The sequence below is a fragment of the Anopheles coluzzii genome, chromosome 2, assembly GCF_943734685.1.
Source record: "Anopheles coluzzii chromosome 2, AcolN3, whole genome shotgun sequence".
Lineage (NCBI taxonomy): Eukaryota > Metazoa > Arthropoda > Insecta > Diptera > Culicidae > Anopheles > Anopheles coluzzii.
In genome coordinates this window covers 33,143,407-33,162,622 of record NC_064670.1, presented here as the reverse complement: position 1 = coordinate 33,162,622, position 19,216 = coordinate 33,143,407, and the positions used below count along the sequence as shown (strand labels likewise).

At 49.8% G+C, this 19,216-nt stretch overlaps 4 protein-coding genes across 17 annotated transcripts in view; 1 reads left to right on the top strand and 3 right to left on the bottom strand.

The window, feature by feature from the left end:
• The window catches only part of LOC120947687 (uncharacterized), a 38,758-nt gene extending 29,452 nt beyond the window's left edge, over nucleotides 1-9,306 (bottom strand). For 4 of the 13 annotated variants that reach the window (XR_007452068.1, XM_049606727.1, XM_049606725.1 and 1 more), the window contains exon 1: nucleotides 7,778-8,013. The gene's annotated coding sequence lies outside the window, so the exon portion shown is untranslated. The other 9 variants (XM_049606729.1, XM_049606730.1, XM_049606731.1 and 6 more) reach the window with 7 other exon arrangements.
• A 176-nt stretch (nucleotides 9,307-9,482) lies between these two features.
• Nucleotides 9,483-10,955, bottom strand: LOC120947693 (uncharacterized). The gene is made up of 3 exons (XM_040363273.2): nucleotides 10,540-10,955; nucleotides 10,115-10,435; nucleotides 9,483-10,030 (listed from the first exon to the last, which is right to left on the bottom strand). The coding sequence occupies exons 1-3, from the start codon at nucleotides 10,856-10,858 to the stop codon at nucleotides 9,579-9,581; spliced, it is 1,092 nt and encodes a 363-aa protein (XP_040219207.2). The 5' UTR covers nucleotides 10,859-10,955; the 3' UTR covers nucleotides 9,483-9,578.
• A 1,785-nt stretch (nucleotides 10,956-12,740) lies between these two features.
• LOC120951191 (uncharacterized) lies at nucleotides 12,741-14,786 on the top strand. The gene is made up of 4 exons (XM_040369750.2): nucleotides 12,741-13,330; nucleotides 13,433-13,708; nucleotides 13,785-14,075; nucleotides 14,161-14,786. The coding sequence occupies exons 1-4, from the start codon at nucleotides 13,090-13,092 to the stop codon at nucleotides 14,709-14,711; spliced, it is 1,359 nt and encodes a 452-aa protein (XP_040225684.2). The 5' UTR covers nucleotides 12,741-13,089; the 3' UTR covers nucleotides 14,712-14,786.
• On the bottom strand, nucleotides 14,756-17,948 carry LOC120951192 (isocitrate dehydrogenase [NADP], mitochondrial-like). Of its 2 annotated transcripts, none has more exons than XM_040369754.2 (6): nucleotides 17,540-17,948; nucleotides 17,046-17,188; nucleotides 16,285-16,397; nucleotides 15,590-16,173; nucleotides 15,249-15,500; nucleotides 14,756-15,168 (listed from the first exon to the last, which is right to left on the bottom strand). In XM_040369754.2, exons 2-6 carry the CDS (start codon nucleotides 17,146-17,148, stop codon nucleotides 14,883-14,885), a joined length of 1,338 nt encoding a protein of 445 aa, XP_040225688.1. In that variant the 5' UTR covers nucleotides 17,149-17,188; nucleotides 17,540-17,948; the 3' UTR covers nucleotides 14,756-14,882. The 2 variants fall into 2 exon arrangements, with proteins under 2 accessions (XP_040225688.1, XP_040225685.1); XM_040369751.2 differs by having other exon boundaries at nucleotides 17,555-17,945.
• Nucleotides 17,949-19,216: the final 1,268 nt, after the last annotated feature.

The window sequence follows — 19,216 nt, the reverse complement described above, 5'->3', positions numbered from 1 at the left end:
GCCGCAGAATGTGCAAGAACTTTCGGTTTGGGCAAACACACGCTTCCGAAATGAGTTTCTGCCAACCGAACTCACTGGAGAAAAGCACTGTGTTTGCTTTTTGTGTGAGCATTTTTTCACTGTTCCGTTGATAAGAAATTCTGCTTCAAAAAAAGCTTCACCCGTACGAGATGCCCACTCGCAAGGGGAAATGCCATCGATATGTGGATATGTGGATATTTGGGCAAAGCGAATGACGTTCCAAAGTAAGCTGATGCAATTGCGGAACAGGATTGTTAAACGCTCATAAAATGAACCAAAGCACTCCACTGTGTACCACCACTTCCACACAAATATCTGGAGCCGATTTCAACAAACTTATTTGAAAACGGGTTTCAATAAGAGAACTTTTCCTTCACCAGAAGTCCTTATTGAGTTCTTCGGTGGAATTTAGTTTGCATATGATTTTCTCGAACACAAATATTATAAATATCTATTGCGAAAATGGCGTCTATTTTTTGTTCATTGACGCATCATAGACACACATAGAACAAATAACAAATAACTAAAAACTACTAGAATGGAAAGTGGAAAAATGCTGTATAGATCAAATTGAACTTTAATACCAAATCCTGTACAACCTGTACCCAATTATACCTCTCTTTAATTGCTACGTTTTCCAATTCGAATAACAGTTCGCTTAATGTTATCATTATGTTATCGACCTGTTTTATAGTAAGAAACATTTCATCACGATTCACATCATTTTTCTTACGAAAATATTCTTCCCGGAGAAACGGTCTTCCCTCTGATTGAGTACGGCGTAAGTTGGCAGTGTGCAAAAGCGGGCGTGAATAAATGAGCTTCCGTTTACATACTCCACCCCCTCCTCCTCCTCCGTTCGCCCCCTTGACCCGTTTCATCATCTGGTTGGATGCATTGCTTGGCAAAATTGCTTTTCACAAATGCGGACCAAACTGAATTGAGCCGGAACTGAAACACCCAACAACACCGGGTGAGAGAGACGGCAAAGGTTCCAAAAGGGATCTGCTTGAAGGACCCGGTGTACATTAGGGTGGGTGGGTGCACACTGTTGAAATGGAACGAAGCTCGAAGCTTAAAAGGATCGACCCGGTTTCGCTCGCCATGTGTAGGACACTGATAAGGCACGACGACGACGGGTTGAGCAAGAGACCGAACACCCGGGTGCACTCCGAGCTACATAGCCCCGTCGGATGTATATAGTTATCACAGACGCTCTCATCAGGGGGAGGTACATAATGGTACGATCCGCAAACAGTATAAGGGGAGGAGAAGGAGAGTGACCCTTGATGCAGTTTCTTCAAGGATGGCCGAGTACAACGGGTTTGGGTCGATGCAGAAAGCGTCTCAATTTCTAGCGATCTCCTCCATGGCTCGAACGCCGTTTTTAACCAGGGATGGGCAAACTGTTGGTTGATTGAGCTTGTTTCCCCAGTGAAAATGATTGTGTCGCATAAGCTATCCACTAAACTACGGAGCAGGATACAAAGAATTCCAAAATTGACCGAATAATTTGATAAAAATTAAAGTAATGATTAATTTTCAAGATTTCGATCGATCAAGCTCCAAACAGTTGATTTTCCCTGGTACAGTTCATTCCAATGATAAATTAGGTTTAAGCTGTTTTTTTCCTCTTTTCGCAAGCAAACCTTCTAGCATTCCTCTTCATTCGAAAGCACATTGAGGCTGGTATTATTGAATCCGTTCGTAGCGGGAACGTACGGCGCTCACATGAAATTTTAGGGATGGCAACACATTTCTTGAGCCCGCTCCTACAATGCCGCGGTGAATAACTATAGCAACCATCTAGTACGTTAGGAAAATGAGTGTCGGGACGTACGCCGCCGCTACGAACGGATTCAATAATACCAGCCTGAGTGTGAGTAGTTGATGGTAATTTACGTGTCAATGGGTCCATGTTTTGTGTTATCAACCGTATACTATCGTAGCATCGACAGCAAAAAGTTCATCTGAACTGTGACAAGGAGGTAAAGCGACTTTTTCTTCTGTGTACAAATCATGTATTGGGACTTATTTAAGTCTTATTGTAGGGCTTATTTTCCCAAGCACCAGGACAGTAAATTTTAAAAGCTCGATATTAGTATTTTGTACATCAGATACCGAAATACACTCAACTGATGTCATATTCATCGTTGAACATGCCTTCGGGAGGCGGATATGATTTGAAAAAATATATCCCACAACTTGTCAAACAGCTCACAATACTTCACTTGTGCCCGAAGAATCCCATCGGAATACATAGCCGTCGGTCCGATTGGATTGGCCATCTCTCGTTGCTCGTGCTTTAGACTTCTCGCATCCAAAGGTAATCGCATTAGTGACTTGCGTTTGAGATAGAGAGCGAAGGAAATAAATGGTAATCTAACAGACTCGCTCTGCTCGGCTCAAACCCCCCTCGCGAAAAAGTTCCTACAACTTGTGCAACCTAGTGCCCGGAAACTATTTTACTATATACTGCCGAATGACTTCCGTGGCTCCGATCTTTACCCCAAAAAGACAGTCCCCCAGGGTGGATTGTGCCGAGAGGAAGTTAAAAGTTTTTATTTAATTAGATTCTATCTTTCGTTGGAATGCAACTCCACCCCCTCCCTGGCTTGGTGGAAATTCATTTATAAAATGCACTACACGAAGGAAAAATTATTCAAATCACACTCCTCCTCCACGAGGGATGTCAGGCTCGCTTCTTTTCCTTGCCATAACCATCTCTTATTCTTATTGTTGTTGCTGTTTGACTGCATCGAAAAGCAGCCCCGTATCCCTCTTCCCCCGTTGGTCCACGGTGAAAATGGTAATTTTGAATTTCTCTTAAAAATGCGCTCACACTCCGGAGATGGAGCAAAGTTTACGATCGAATCGAGCGAACACTTTAGCTGGCTCCTCCAGTGGACAGTGTGTCTCGCCTGAAGGACGGGCCCGGACTCAATTATGAGTTTGTTTATGGACGACGGCCCATCGCCCAAAGGTGCTTCCGTTTGGAAATTGGATCGAGACCATGGCCCATACACACAGACACACACACACATACATACATATTCAGCAATATGTACACATACAAGACGGTGGAGGTTTCGTCTGGCGACATCCTTCGGAATGTGGTCAGGGTTGCACGAAATCGATATTTGACCATCCTCGTTCATCCCATTTTCCCGTCCAAGCATCGTCCCGGTAATGAGTATAACACGTTTATGAACGAAATATGATAACAAAGCCACAAATGACACATTTCAAGTAAATTTTAGGTAAGTTTTCAAGTAAGACATAAATTTAGGATTCTTTCAGTTTTCCAATTGATTATATGAAGTTATTTGTAAACAATTGGAATTTCCACTGTTGGAATGGATTTGAAACTGTCCAGTACACCAATAAAAGCCAGAATTGGTGTACAATTGCATAACTTTAGGCGTATATTATCATTTCGCTCGCATTTTGTCATTTTTAAGCACGATTGCATACACATTCGTTGTTATTTGAGTATGTGCCTTTTAAGTTTTTTCACTGCGTGTTTTGGAAAGACATACGGCGACCTAGGAAACATCGCAAAGGACAAAACTATCCACAACCGAAAAGGCTGGGTGGGGCATTAAGAATGCGACCGCCAAAGCCACCCAAAAGTGTACAGCTTTGGACAATACAGCGCCGGATAAACAAAAATCCGACAGAAAAAGCAACAAACCTTCCTGCTGCTCGTCTTTATCTACTAAAAAGCGCCACCCAAAAAGCGGCGTCATCGATCAACGACGACGGTCCGAAGCAGTAGATATAAAAGGGGTGTGAAGCCAGCAGAAGGGGGGGTAAACCCCCTTCTTCCACCCAAAATATATGTCACTGTCGGTGCGGCTCACCATCCCACGTTCGATAATGCTAATTAATTGTTTGATTACACAGCCACACTTTACACGCCACCCCGGTGCCGGTTATCATCTTGCTCCCGGCCAGTTCTCGTACCGAAGTGAAAAACTTTCTTAGCGTATCCTGCTCGCTCGCTCGCTCACTCGCCCGTGCACCACCCGCACACCACACCATCCCACTGACCAAAAACGGGCTCATTATTTATCCGCTTTACGAGCGGTTTATCAGAGCCTTCCGTCACAAACACACGACTATTGGGTACCCACACCCATCCATGACACAAAAACAGGCACACACACAAACACAGTTCCAACGAAAACCGGAACTTTTGCACCAGGGAGCGATCGTTCCGAAGCAAAGCCAAATCAAAGTGGAAAACTCGCAAAAGTGTCCTCAACCCTTGCACGTCAAGCTCCTAATGGGAAAAAAACTCCAACAAAAGATGCAAAGATTTTCCGACAAAAAAAAAAGAAATGGGAACCTTTTCCATCATATTTTGTGTGTGATCTTTTTTTTCGTCCCCCATTTCCATGCTTGCTGCAGCACAGTTTTCCACCCTTGAAAGAAGGCCCCCAACAACAACAACAACAACAACAAAGCTTTTGCCTTCCTATTTCAACCTCCATCCAAGATGGTTGATGAAGTGCATAATATACGTACGTGTGTTTCTTCTCCGTGCCTACTAGACGGTTGTATGTTTCCCCTTTTTCTTTTCTCTTCATTTTTCTTACCGCCTTACATTGCCTCCCCACGGCACGGGGGGAGTGGTTCACAGCCCCACCACCCGCCGTTCGCGCAAATTGTCGCGTGCTGCGGTTTCCAAGTGGGGTGGGATCTGGTGGTACGCTTTTCTCATTTTCACCGATTTTCCACTTCACTCGAGCACCAACAGCAACACCGACTCTTCCGTGCGATGGCGGAAGATTTTCCTGTTTTTTTTTTTGCTCACTACGGTGAGGAAGGATTCGTCTCAAACCGGTTGCCTCTACCCCCCATTTCCTGGCTTTTCCGTTTACAAAGGAATGATGGGGGCTACACTGTGTTCCACTACTCACATACACACACGGACATACACACACACACACACATTCTGGGTAGACACTTCCTTTCATTTGGAAGGGCCCGGCCCTTTTTTCCGATCCTTCACACCAGAAGACGATTTTCCATCACTATTCAAACACACACACAAACGCGCGCGGACGAATGGAACGAACGAACGCACGTACACAGCCTACTGTATCGGTATTTGGTGCGCTTTTTCCCGGCCTTTTTATTGCTTCTCTGTTCTTCGGGTTGATTTCTGTTTTCTTATTCTGACACACACGCATAATACAGCACACACACAGCACAGCACAGCCCTAATACAGAACCGAACACTCCGAGCTACATCAACCAGCACCACCACCACCACCACCCGGTCGGATGTTGGCCCCTACAACCGGGCGTGACAATTTCCTACACAGTGACACGCCACGAACCCTCGAACGAACGGCCGATCGCCGACAAACCTGGCGTGAACTGTCGCTGCTACGGCTGCTGCTGCTGCTGCTCTGTCTGTCTATCGGCCAGGCACTGCACACTGTCGGGGCGTGCGAGCAGAGCGTGCCGAGAAAACACATTTCCAAAAATAAACGCCGAGAAACGGTTTGGGTTTTCCTCGATTTCCTGAAAATGTTCGTGTGTGTGTGTGCTTCAACAAACGGCGGCGGCAGCGGTGGCAGCGGAGGCGCGAGAGATGCGTTTTGCTCTCAACCCACCCCAGTTTTGCTCACGGAAAATACACACACACACAGACCCGACGGATGTCCCTCTTTCTCACTCTTGCCTCGGTGAGATCGGTTGCGCTTCACAACCGAAAAAGGGAGAGATTTCGAGTTTTGGCTCACAGCAACCCATTTCGGCACACGATCCGATCCACACACACACACATTCCGAATGTCTGGAGAGGAGGGAGATGGTCGACGGAAGCTACCAAAAAAAAAAACGGCCCTGTCCCTCATCCGTCACATTGCTTGAGCCCAAGAGATGGAGTAAGATGCACTTTTCACCCTAAACACGCAACACGGCCGCAGTTTGCAGTTAATTATGTTGCATTTTCTTCCACTTCTACCGTGTGCGTGTATGCATGTATGATCGTATTGCCTGTTGTGCCAGCTGTGTATGTGTGCGTATGTGTGTCGTGATGCTTTTTTTTATTTATACGAGCCGCACGCCCCATACGTACAGGGCGACTCCATTACGTTTGTTCGAAGGGAAACGAAATTCAAACACTCCTAACAGCGCCGATTTACACCGATTGGACTGTATTCTCACAAATTCCAATTGGAAAATTCACTTTTTAGTTTTTTGCCGATTACACCGCTACCGATTGAACAGTTTTCTCACAAATTCCAATTGGGAAATTCACTTTTTCACGCTTTTTCGTCAGCATCTCGCACAGCTTCGCTCTCGCGGAACTGTCTGGTTTTGGGCTGCTGCTCACAGCTCTGCTCACCCCGGGGGCCACGAATTGCACTGCCACCACCGGCCGCCTGCTACGACGATCGGATCGGACGCACTGTTTCGCCATTTTCGGTTGCCCCGGTGCACACACACACACACACACTCATAAGCACTGTTTGCACACCGACACGGGGTAAGTGGAGCTTTATCACCGTTTGGCACAAGCGCGCTTACATTATTTCTTATCATTTTTCAGCGTAAAATGTTCGTTTTTCTAAGGTAAATGGTCCGTTGACGGGAGAAGACATCGTTTTGTAACACAGTTACACATCTCACTTTCCCTTCAAATTATGAGGGGCTGTATAAAGTTTCCTCTTCTTTTTTGTATGACAAACCCCCTTCCTCCCTTTCCCACCCAGTGTGTGTGTCGAGGAGGGTGTTTCGAAGGAAGAGAACAGAGCAGCAGATCAAAAAACGGGGAGCATCCACTGGGCCCGTGGGCGGACACAGATCGTGTTGGTGGGGTGTTCACCGTTCTCCGGTGCAGGACAGGGGGAGCCAACAGCCGTACCGAAACGCACGAACACGCACATACGTATCTATGCGTAGGCATGTATTTTTAGCACGAGCAACTGCTTCTTCGCGCACACACCACGGCCGTCCGGTTCCGGCTCCGCTCGCTCTCTGTCTCCGGCCAGCAGCACGTTGCGATCGTGATTGCTGTCACCGCACCGCAGCCATCGTCTTCGTGCGCGCCACGGCATTGAAGGGGGAAGTCAGCCCCACCCCCCCGTAACAGTCTCGATCGTCACATTATCGACGATAGAATTACCACACATCGATGAGAGTGAGGTTAGCGAGGCTCACACTCAGCCACACATCTGTGTGTGTGTGTGTGTGTGTGTGTGAAGATCGTACCATTAGGGATGTGCATTTCTCATTCATTGAGAAAACGATTCGTTAGAAGGACGATTTCCTAGTCGATTTCCTTCATTTGTCTTACGACGGCTCTATTCTCTCTCTCTCTCTCTCTCTCTCTCTCTCTCTCTCTCTCTCTCTCTCTCTCTCTCTCTCTGTCTCTCTCTCACTCACTCTCTTTCCCTCTGTCTTTTTCGTGCCTTCATATGGAAACACTACAGCAAACATACACGCACGAACACTGTCGCTAATGAACCGCGACGAAATAAAAATAAAAACCCGCACGCACTCACAACACACCAATAAAGCGAAGCGCAGGAACCACACACCGCACGGCCACGGTTTGGTAAATCCGTCAAAAGTGCTCCAGCACCGTAACTGTTCAACAAAAAACTACCCTTTTACACCCAAAATCGTCCGTCGCCGTCCTCCGAACGCAATCGAAGGGAGAAGGCGCACCAATTGATCAACTCCGCCCGCGTTGCCTTCTAGAAGAGAGGGAGGGGGGGAGGGTGTATACGCTTACTTTGTTTTGCTTTTTTTCTACCGTGTGCAGAGGTATGCAACTGAAGCCGAGCAGAGCCAAACGGAAGCAAGCAACGCGATGGGAACACTCACGCACGCACGGACGCACGTGTGTACACGCACGCACAAGGGCCCCTTTTCCGATGGATGTGTGAAGTGGACTGAAAACTCCCAAATCGTAGCAAAGCACCGGAGCAAGGCGAGAATCGTCCTCCTGCCACCCCACCCTCCCTAGCGCCTGTTACTGTGGTGTGCGCGCGCGGGGGTGAGTTGATGATCTCACCCACCCCGATGACGGACGGGATGATGCATGCACACAGCCAGCGCACCGTGAACCGCGGAGAGAGCGTCTAACCAAAAACAAAGAGAGCGAAAGAGCGCGAGCGAGTGCACAGTGGGGCGTTGTCGGTGTGTGTGTGGTCATAATTGTGGGGCCGGGAGGGTGCAATCACGAGTTTAAAATGCGCATTTGAGAAGAAAATATTAAGCGACGTTACCAGAGACCTCCTAAACGAATCGTACAACGCGTTTGAGGTGATTGTACTGCTTTGGAAGAGAAATGGCCCTTGTGTATTGCAGCATCCCAGTGTGCTGTTGGATATTGCAAAAGAGAGCCGAAACGAGCAAATAAACGGGCGAGAGAGACCACAGTTGTGAGCAAAACAGCGGCAGAGAGAGAAAGAGAGACAGCGACGTTCCCTTTTCAAACGCTAGGTACAGAAGGGTAGCTAGCGGAAACACATGTGTGCACGGCGCTCAAAACACACCCCCCCCCCCCGTCCCCCCTCTCCCTCAAGCTTCCTCCATGCACAGTCATCCATACAAAAGAACGGGGGGGGGGGGGGGGGGGGGGGGTTGAAATGACCGCGCGGAGAGTGGGCAGAAGGCGTATACAGACGGCGCACGATGACGCGCGTTGGCGGTGGACTCGGTTGCGAAGGTAACAACCGGGCGACGGGTGACACACACTACCATCACACACACACACACACAAACACACACACACACAAACACATGCACACCGACGTTGCATTTCAGTCACACTCATGGGTCGGGAAACGCCTCCGCACGGCGAAATCCTGGCCCGGAAAGTGGGGGTGGATGACTTACTCACCCCTTCCCAAATAGACGGACAGAACTTTTGCCCATTTGAAGGTGTTGTTTTGGGGTCCAAGTGTTCAAGCTTTACCATGGCCCAGATGGCTTAAAGAACGCACAACGTCACAGATGTAGTAGCACCACCTACTCACCACCCATCAACCGGTCCGGTACCGGGTCCAGACCTTCCGTCCGTGGCACTGTAATCGCTGCTGGCGGACCCTGGCTTCGTACTCTGGCTTCACTTTCGCTGTCCTCGGTGCGACTGCTGTCTCGTTCGTACGCGGCCCTGGTGCTTCCCGCTCTGCAGGCGCACACACACACGCACACACTCATACACCCTGTGGCCGGACAGGGAGTATCAAAAATGTAAACAAAAGAAATGCACGCTCTACCTCCCCCAGAAACCACCTTACCCACTGGGCGGTGCACCAGTCGTAACTGTCAATACAGTGCGCCGGCGTTTTGATGTTTGTGGTGTGCGCGCTTCGTGTGTGCGTGTGTGTTGGTGCTATAACGCACAACAACAAAATATTCAAACTACTTAGCAACATAAAAGAAGGGTTTTCTCCATTTTCTAACACCATTTCCCAGCGATTAGAATGATATTTACGATCGACAGGCTAATTACAATTTATTTCAGAAAAAGAGAAACGTCTAAACAATACATTCTGCTTATTACTTCCCGTTTTCCCTTACTGCGTCTATTTCTGCTTCATCGCTGCCTTCAGTTTGCTGGCGAGCATTTTCTTCTGCGCTACCGAGCCCTTGCCCTTCTTCAGACTAACATTGCTCTTCTTGCCCTTCGCGTGCGCAACCTTGCCGTGGAATTTGGCTCCCGCACCGCCACCAGTGCTGTTCGCTTTGCCTTCCCCCGCTGGTGCAGCGGCCGTATTCGCGCCCGGGCTGGCGGGCAGCCGGTTTCGCGGCACCACGTGTCCCTTCTTGTTGACCTTCACGTTGGTGCGCGTCGTGTCCACCTTTTCCACCCGAATCAGCCGACCGTTCAGCGATTCCTGGTTCAGCTTGAGGGCTTTCATGATGGAGACGCCCTTCTTGAAGCACACGTACGCCACGTACTTGTCCCCGATCTGCCGGACGTATTCGATCGGCCCGACGCGGCTGAAGAATTCGTGCAGATCGTTATCGGTTGTGCCTGCGTAGGAAATGGGAGAATATTTTGGGTTAGGTTTCGTGTGTGCTGTTACTTCTTCTCCTTTCCATCGGAACGCCACATTACCTCTGGCGATATTTCCCACGAAGACGGTCGCTTTCGCGTCGCCAATCTGCTTCTTGTCAGCCGGACACACGCGGATGCGATTGTTGCTCACCATTTCCCCGTCCAGCTGACAGGCCTGTTCCATTTCCTCCTTGGAGTTGTAAACTACGTACGCGTTCAGGGAAGGCACTTTTGACAGCACTTTCTTGTTGAACATTTTCAAACCCGTATTCGTCCGAAGACGAATCGTCTGTATGGTGCCGTACTTGCTGAACATGACTCGCAGATCCTTCTGCTTGATCGTTTTGGGAAGGTTGCCAACAAAGATGGTATATTCCTTTCCTTCCGAATGCGTGGTGTATAAAAGAAGAAAATATCGGTTTAAAATAACGAAACGAAATGAAAGCTTTGGATTCGGAATGATCATCATGCTCGCTTGGACATACCTCTTGGCTTTTGTTTTGCTTCCTGTTTAACCTCCTTTACCTTCGGGGCCTTAGCTTTTGATTTCGCTTTTCCCTCGCCATTGGCAACAACGGCCTCGTCGTTCTCAACGTCCTCCTCTTCCTCATTTGCCTCGTTCTCCACAGCAGCGTCCATCTCTTGCTCTGGGGCTAGTTCCTCTTCCTTCGATTCTGTTTCCAGCTTGGCCTTCTTTTCCTTCTTTAGTTTCCGCTTTTCGTGCGTCTGTTCCTCGATTGCATTTTTGTTTAACTTTGCGACTTTCTTTGCCTTGAGGGGCTTTTTCTCTGCTGTAAGTTTCATTATTAGATTTTTTAAGTTTATTTCACCAAGATGCTACCAAAACAGAACCAACTGAACCGCATGTTGTTAACCGGCTGTCACCACAGTACACCGAACAAGTGCAGGGTTGACCAGCTCATTTTGCGACATGTGCTGCATATTTTGACCGCTACGTATTGGCGAAATTAAAAATCCTCGTCCAATTAGACCATTTTGACCTTATTTGACGAGTTGGATGGTCTATAAATTCGATATAACTTAACGGATTTTTACACCAAAATGGATGTATGAAAGATCGTATTGCTGTTGTGAAAATTAATTTAGGGCAGTGAAAATTATTCGCAATTATCACAATAAATTTCGTGAGCACAGTACAAATCGCAAAATTATTTGGTAAACCCTGTAAACCCACGCGGTTTGATCCGTTGACAGCTCGTTTTCGCCCCACAGTTTTTGCCTGACATGTACGGGTTTTCAGGGCTGCTTTGAAATTTGCTACAGTGATGTACTCTTTGGAGAGCACTCACGACTCCGTTCCGACTCCGACTATTATTAGTCGGATTCCAACTCCGGAAAAATCCGAACCACTAGTTCCCTCCGGAGTCGGAGTCGTCCGGAGTCATTCGGAGTGAGACTTCACTTTCCCCGTGTACTTCGTATGCAGGGCTTTATTTCGAAGGCCAACTCCGGCCGACTCCGGACGACTTCGATTCCAACCGATTCCTGACGACTCCTACGAATCCGAACGACTCTGGACGACTCTGGACGATTCCGAATGACTCCGAACGACTCCGCATGACTCCGAATCCTAACGACTCCAGCCAACTCTGAATGACTCCGGACGGCTCTCGATGACACCGACTTCGAAAGACTCCGGACGACTTCGGCAATTCGGGACTATTCCAAATTACTCTGGCAAAAAGAAAAAGAAACTCCAGAAAGTTGGCAAACATATAGAGTAGATTCCGAAATTATCGGAGTTGGATCGGACTCGATTCCAGATTTATACCAACTTTAGGCAGCGGTCTAATCTTGTTGCTGGCAAAATGTATGGATTTTGACCGTAAGCATTGTAATCGGGTGTATGAAATGACACAACAGCAGTGTGTGTTTTGTTGACATCCGCTAAGTTTGGAATTTTTGCATTTATAATACATTTTTTGGTGTATATTTTATTTTTTCAACACTTTATTCAACAAGTGAATGATAAAACATAAACTCTGAGCTGTTAATTGGTTAATTTTCGACGCTAAACAATGTCAAAGTGAAATGTTGCCAGCATTCATACCGTGTGTTTACATTAGCCCTCTCGAACCTTTCGACACAGAGCTACTGGATACCCGCAAGTGATGGAAAACCCATCGTACCCTCATCTCCATATAATTTTGACAGGAGTTCGATGGGTTCGCTACTGGCGATTGGCATGTGTAAACAGGGGGTAGACCACCTCAGCGATACGTTTCCGAGCAACAATGTTGAGCGCAACAACATTAGACCGCTACCTTAAGCAGCGGTCAGAACCTCGCTGCATGCGATTTTGCCGCAAGCTTTTGAATGGGATTTGACGTTAATGACAGCACTTGCGAATCTGCCGCATGCGGCGATGCGGCAAAATCAAAATCTTTTGATTTTGTTGCATCTCCGCATACGATTTTATTTCAGATGTCAAATGTCTAAAATCATATCAATTAATGATTATCTTTAAAAAGGAACAACACAATATCATTATAACACCTTGAAAAGCTAGAAAATTGAGAAAACTCTTTTCTTGCCGCATGCGGCAAAATCGCATGCGGCGAGGTTCTGACCATTACCTTGCCCATCATTAATTTGCTGGATCTCTTGGAATGTGGATTTTTTTAATTAAATTTTAAAATGCTCAAGAAACATAGAATTAAAACGGTCCGTTCCTTTTCAACACAAGAACCAATTGATTGTTTGTGTCTCATCATTATGTACCCTTATATTGCAAAGAATAAACCCGAGCTTATTAAGAAAAATCGCACGACCTCGCCCGAATTAACAGTGTAGCTGGAAACCGACGTCCGAACAAACGTCATATAGGCAGATTTTGTTTCTTGGGACACTTTTGCTATACACACCTTGTGCCAGAGGATGCCGCGACATAAACAAATTCCACCTACCTTGGCAGGCGTAATCGAGGTGCGAAGTTTTCGTGAACAATTGTTCGCGTATGTAGGAAATCCCCAGAGTCCCCAGAGTGGCAAACAGTGTGCGGGAAGAAGCGAACAATGAACTCCTCCACATCCTCCGGCGGTGAAAAGCCGGACAACGTGCCGGCCAGAAAGCGCCAGAATCGGCAAGCCGTGCTGGGAATGCTGAAAAAGGTGGACATCAAAAACAAGGGCTTGAAACGATTCTTCTACTTCACGTACGAGGCAGACCCGTCGGCCGCCAAACAGGAGCAGGTGAAAAAGCTCTACTTCAGCAATGGCGAAATCTGCGAGGGAGATGAATACTTTCTCCAGCACAGTAAGTATTGGCACACACCTAAACACTCACGCGCAAACACACACACACACGGGCGCACACTCAGCTAATCGTCATTCCCTGTCTGGCCTGCTTCGTTTGTAGTGAAAAAGAGCGTGTTTGTGAGCAACATTCCGGGCGGTACGAAAAAGTCCGAGCTGTACCAGCTGTTCCAGCGCTACGGGATGGTGCTCTCGATTGAGCTGCGAACCCGCGGCGGTCGGAACATAGTGGGCCGCCAGCCACAGTATCCGTTCGAGACGGGCCCATACCTGTGCAGTACGATCGAGTTTGACTCACCGGAAAGTGCCAAGAATGCGTGCGAGGTGAAAACCGAAAGCACCTACAGCGCCAAACCGATTATGAACCCGTCCCTGTTGGGTAAGTTTTTAGTGGCCACCGCGGTTGGGGTTGATTGTGCTAAGAACCTTTTTGGCTCTGTCTCTTCCCAACATAGGGACGGAAAACTGTGTGTATGTTGAGAACGTACCGGCAGCAACGACGCGCCAGCAGCTGTGGCAGCACTTCAAGATGTTTGGCCCGATCCGTTCGATACGGATGGAGTTTCCCGACGGCACGCTGGTACTGACGGATGCCGAGTACGCACAGCTGCGATCGGTCAACTGTCACATTCGGTTCCGGCGAAGAGCGGAGGCACGGGCTGCAGCGAAGGGCCTAAACCGTAGCACCTTCAAGGAGCGTCAAATCTCCGTACAGATGGCATATCAAAAGTACTGTAATCCGGATGGTGAGTGCAGAAAACGAGGCAAGAGGCCGCAGGAATACGTTCGATAACGTCCGGGATCTTTCTTTCCTCTCCCTACCCTTCGCAGAGCTGTCGAACAATGCGCTGCGAATCTTCTTTCAACCGTTCGGCGACGTGGTTGCCCTCGATCAAATTCCCCATCAACGGGCGGGGTACGTCTGCTTCAAGCTGCCGATCCCGGCCGACCTGCTCAAGCGGGCCAACCAGCAAACGTTCCGCCGGCGGCGCGTAACGATCGAGAAGCTGGAGCTGCCGGGCATACCGAAGGAGGGCAAATCGGTGGCCAAGGCGGCGCTGGGCAATGGGAAGAACGGGCGCGAAGGGACGAACCCCCCGGGCAACGGTAGCAGCGGCAGCAGCAACACGACCAACAGCAACCGGGGAGGGTCGGCGACCACCACCACAGGTGCTTCCAGCAAGGGTGCTCCCACGAACCACGCCATTCAGATCAAGCTCGGTCGCAAAATCGCACGCAAAGCGCTCCCTCCGGCGGGCCGCAAACCGCTGGCCAAACGGGTAAGCGGCGATCTGGCCAAAGCGGAACCCGGCGGCGGCAAGCCGGGCAGCAAAACGGCAGCGAACGCCGAGAATGCGAAGGAAAACCGGGCCACATCGTAGGCCGCGAATGCGCACCCCCCACCTGGAAGTTGATCCGCCTCGAATAGTGTAATAAAAAGTTTTTATTTTAATTCACATACACACTTTTGATTGGGGTGGAAAAAGATTACTGCATATATGATACAAAATAGAAAGGCAGGGAGGGATGTGAGGGGCGAGTGTGGCCACTCTCTACTTCTTCCACGTGCGCTCCAGCTGCTCGGAGATGGCTTCCAGAAAGTCCTGCGTGTTCAGGTACATGCTGTCCTTGAGGTTGCGCGAGCCGTGAATGCACAGGGCCAGATCCTTGGTCATCTTGCCCGACTCCACCGTGTCGACGCAGGCCTTCTCGAGCGCCTTCGAGAAGCGGGCCAGTTCGGGCGTGTTGTCCAGCTTCGCACGGTGCTCCAAGCCGCGCGTCCACGCGAAGATCGAAGCGATCGGATTGGTGGAAGTGGGGCGTCCCTTTTGATGCTCGCTGGAGAGAAACCGACAGAGGAGAAAGGACGTTATACAGCGGCTGCTATGGCTATGCTGCGGAAGCTGCCAACGGCTTACCGGTAGTGGCGGGTGACCGTTCCGTGTGCGGCTTCCGATTCGACCGTTTTGCCGTCCGGGCACACCAGCACGGACGTCATGAGACCGAGCGAACCGTAACCCTGGGCGACGATGTCCGACTGCACGTCGCCGTCGTAGTTCTTGCAGGCCCACACGAACTCGCCGGACGATTTCAGCGCTTGCGCGACCATATCATCGATCAGCCGGTGCTCGTACCAGATCTTGGCCTCCTCGAACTGCTTCTTGTAGTCTCTGCACGGTCAACCGCGATGCCAAGCAATGGGAAAAAGAGAACTTCATTACTAAAGCAACAACTCAACAGCCGCTGATGCTTTCCATACTTCTCATAAATCTCCTGGAAAATGTCCTTGAACCGACCGTCGTAGCGCTTCAGGATCGTGTTTTTGGTGGAAAGGTACAGCGGCCACCGCTTGCCCAGCGCCACCTGGAACGACGAGTGCGCGAACGCGCTGATCGACTCGTCCGTGTTGTACATGGCCAGCGCCACACCGGGCGAGGTGTACTTGTACAGCTGGATCTCCTCCACCGTGCCGTCCTCGCCGGTGTACACCATCTTGACCGTGCCGGGCTTGCGCACCACGTAGTCCTGCGCCTTGTACTGGTCGCCGTGCGCGTGACGCCCGATCACGATCGGCTTCGTCCAGCCGGGCACGATGCGGGGAATGTTGTTGCAGATGATCGGCTCGCGGAACACCGTGCCGCCGAGAATGTTACGGATCGTGCCGTTCGGGCTCAGCCACATCTTCTTCAGCTTGAACTCCTCGACGCGCTGCTCGTCCGGCGTGATCGTCGCACACTTGATGCCGACGTTATGCTTCAGCATAGCGTGGGCGGCATCGATCGTGACCTGATCGTTCGTTTGGTCGCGATAGGGAAGTCCGAGATCGTAGTAAAGTGCTTCGACCTGTCCGGGGGAGGGATGGAGAGGGGGGTTTGTTGAGATAGCAATGAACCAAAAAGAAGAAGATATTATAATTTGCTTCCTCCCGTTTTTGAGCGTGATGATCGTACAAACCTTAACATAAGGGAAGATCAGCTTATCCTTGATGAACTGCCAGATGATGCGGGTCATCTCATCACCGTCCATCTCCACTATAGGCTTTACGGCCTGAATACGGGTGTCGGAGCCTACAAAAAATGAAGAAAAGAAGAAAATCACTGCCAATAATACACCAATGGATCCATCATCCGGCAATGGGAAATAGTTTCAAGGCCACCCATTTGGGGCAGTGTGTAATGCCTTATCACTTGGAGGCAAAGCAACACACACGCACACACACACATCACGAGAAGGATGCACCGCAATGCAATTCGAGCAGGCGATGCAAAAAATATCAGATTATCAAATCGTGATTGTGCAGCCACGAACGACCTTTGAAACTGTTTTGATTTTAGCTGCCAGCCCGCTAGTCAAATAAGTGGGGCTTGTGAGCCCCAATGCCGGTGTTGGGGGAAAGAGATCATGGCGTAACATCCGCCATTACGAAAGAGTGCACATTTAAAGCATTTTCTTGTAAGAAGCTGTGGGCACGTGGCAAAACCCGAACTCCAGACAGAGCGAAGGTCAGTGGCTAACAAAAATGGGTCAGGGTCGTGCGCGCCTTCCATTGCTGGACACGATTATGGCGGAGTGCAATTGCAACGGCAGCGCAAGCATGCATTTTTCTCCACGCGGAGAGTCGCTCGCGCATGCACGCAGCGAAGAAGCGCACGAGGTCTACCCGATACGTGCCGAAAAGGGGTGCGTTAGCGTGAGTGGGAAACAACTATACTTACTGCGTGCGCGCGACGGCACCATGGTAACGGCAGGCAGGATCGTCCGAGTTGAGCTACCCTGCACCGGAAGCGTTTTGCAGAAGCGGGCGAGAAGACGGGCCATGTTGGTGCGGTTTTTATTACACGATTTGCACTAAAATGTTCTGCAATAAAAAGAGAAAGAGCGAGTGAGTGGGGGAGAGAAATACACACAAAGAGAGAGAAAAACATAAACAATCATTTGACAATGGAAAGAAGCTACGCGGAGGAATTTGACCCAACCAAAAATCCAACGTCACAGAAAGCATTATCAGTGCCGTCGGTTCATCCACCTGATAAGGGGTGAGTATTTTTAGGGGGGTGAACAACACTGAGACACACATAGCGGCTACAATAAGGTAGCACCGTTGCGTGGCGTGGTTGCTTTTCCCGGTTTGCAGGGGAAAACCGGCAAGCCCTGCTTCCTCGGGGAAAGCAACTTTGACAGAAGGTGCCGAACAAAAAGGTAAACAAACCGCAGGCTAACTCACACACAGAGTTGGTGAACGTTCGGAACACGGAATGGTGCGTGCGTATCGGTTGGCTCGTTACGTTTCCTTTGCAACCGGAACCGGCAAGTGAAGTGAAGCAAGATTCGCACACGAGAAGTGCTACACGGGGTACAGTCCGCGGAACCACACAGTCGGACGGACGGACGGGATGTGAACGAACGCGAAGATGACGGTGCTACTGCCACGCTGGTCACGAACAGAGTGGGGCACACTGGTCCACGGAGAGCCATATGGCCGCGCGGCACTCTCCGCTCGATGATGACGGTGCCGGTACGAGTCGGAGAGCAATCCCGAATGGGAAGAGAAACCCGCTCGTGATAACGAACTCCGCTGCTGCTGGTGCGTGCGTTCCGGTGCGAGAGCGGATCAAGGCGCGCACGGGTGCGTCAAGTTGGCCGAGAGAACGGTGCGTATGTGTGTGTGTGTGTGTACGAGTACGTGTTGGTAGCTGTGTGGTTCTATTTTGTATACGAGACTTAGCGCACGATCCGTAGGCGGCTGCGAACGCACCCGGCCGGCCCACTCGTCCCGATTGCCGCCCTCCCGCCCGCCCGCTGCATCTCAATTAATCCTCCGCCGTGCGCGCCGCGCTTGTGCGCCACTGACATAAACGCATTTGCTTATTATTTTTAGCTCGTCTGCAGCGTCCTGCGGACCATGGCAATGGCCGCATTTGCAAATATGTATATGCAAAACCCCGTTTTCGCCCCCCGTGCCGTCTCACCAGGACCCAAGGGTTTTGCAATTTCCAGACAGGAGAAAAGGCAAAGAATGATTCCTCCCCTCGACCACCACACGCGAATTTTAAAATGTGTGCGTGCGCGTGTGTGTGCGCCTGCATCGATCATGTTCCGCGATATTGCATTGTGGTTACATCCAGACACACACAGACAGACCCTGAGAATGTGCAACCAGGATTGGAACTGGTTTGCCGGAGTCGCGCCTTTCCTTTCGTGGGACCTGTTTGAACACCGATCCTGTTCAGGGTTGTCATCACAACGTCTCTAGTACACGTTTTCACCTCTCTTGAGGGAAATTTTCGTGAGAGTTCAACCATGAAGCACTGCTGCACCCAAGGACCGTTAATGTGGCGTCCCGCACTGTGACCTGGCAGATGAAATTCACCAAGCATTCAGCACAAACCCGACCTGTGTGACCCGCTTCCCTCTTGCGAAAATCGGTTATAAGATACTGCTTTTGCAGCTTATTTTTAGCAAATGTCGCACGCATAGAATCGCTTTTATTATAAACATTTCCTGCTTTCTCTTTAACCCCGGCGTATGCTGGCGTGTGTGTGTGATACATTTACCTTAGTGCGCGCGTGTGAGGGGGGCTCGTGGCCTCTCTGGCGGATCGCAGTTTGCCAATCCGTCGAACGCATCCAACGTGACCGGAATGTGTTGTGCTGAAAACGGGGGGTGGGTTCTGATCGCACGGGGGCTCGCCGTCGTCATCGAGCTGCTTTTCGACTTTTGTACAGGACCGTTCCGGATGGGTTGGGAGCACGGGAACGGCGCGGGAGTAGCGCGTTCGTTCAATGGTCTGGAATCGGTGGATGTGGCTGCTTTCAAGGCCGGCCAGTTGTGCGTGTTTCGTTCGTTGCGTTGCGCTGCGACGCAGTTCGGATTAAAAGTCAGTGCC

What these genes read in the sequence shown, in the direction of transcription:
- LOC120947693 (XM_040363273.2), bottom strand. Translation starts at nt 10,858, where the DNA reads ATGAAACTTACAGCAGAGAAAAAGCCCCTCAAGGCAAAGAAAGTCGCA. An exon ending in AGCAAAACAAAAGCCAAGAG is followed by an intron (nt 10,436 to 10,539) that starts GTATGTCCAAGC and finishes CGCATTCGGAAG; the next exon opens with GAAAGGAATATACCATCTTT. An exon ending in CGTGGGAAATATCGCCAGAG is followed by an intron (nt 10,031 to 10,114) that starts GTAATGTGGCGT and finishes TTTCCTACGCAG; the next exon opens with GCACAACCGATAACGATCTG.
- LOC120951191 (XM_040369750.2), top strand. Translation starts at nt 13,090, where the DNA reads ATGAACTCCTCCACATCCTCCGGCGGTGAAAAGCCGGACAACGTGCCG. An exon ending in TGAATACTTTCTCCAGCACA is followed by an intron (nt 13,331 to 13,432) that starts GTAAGTATTGGC and finishes CTTCGTTTGTAG; the next exon opens with TGAAAAAGAGCGTGTTTGTG. An exon ending in TATGAACCCGTCCCTGTTGG is followed by an intron (nt 13,709 to 13,784) that starts GTAAGTTTTTAG and finishes TTCCCAACATAG; the next exon opens with GGACGGAAAACTGTGTGTAT.
- LOC120951192 (XM_040369754.2), bottom strand. Translation starts at nt 17,148, where the DNA reads ATGGCCCGTCTTCTCGCCCGCTTCTGCAAAACGCTTCCGGTGCAGGGT. An exon ending in TTCCAGGAGATTTATGAGAA is followed by an intron (nt 15,501 to 15,589) that starts GTATGGAAAGCA and finishes TTGACCGTGCAG; the next exon opens with AGACTACAAGAAGCAGTTCG. An exon ending in ACGGTCACCCGCCACTACCG is followed by an intron (nt 15,169 to 15,248) that starts GTAAGCCGTTGG and finishes GTTTCTCTCCAG; the next exon opens with CGAGCATCAAAAGGGACGCC.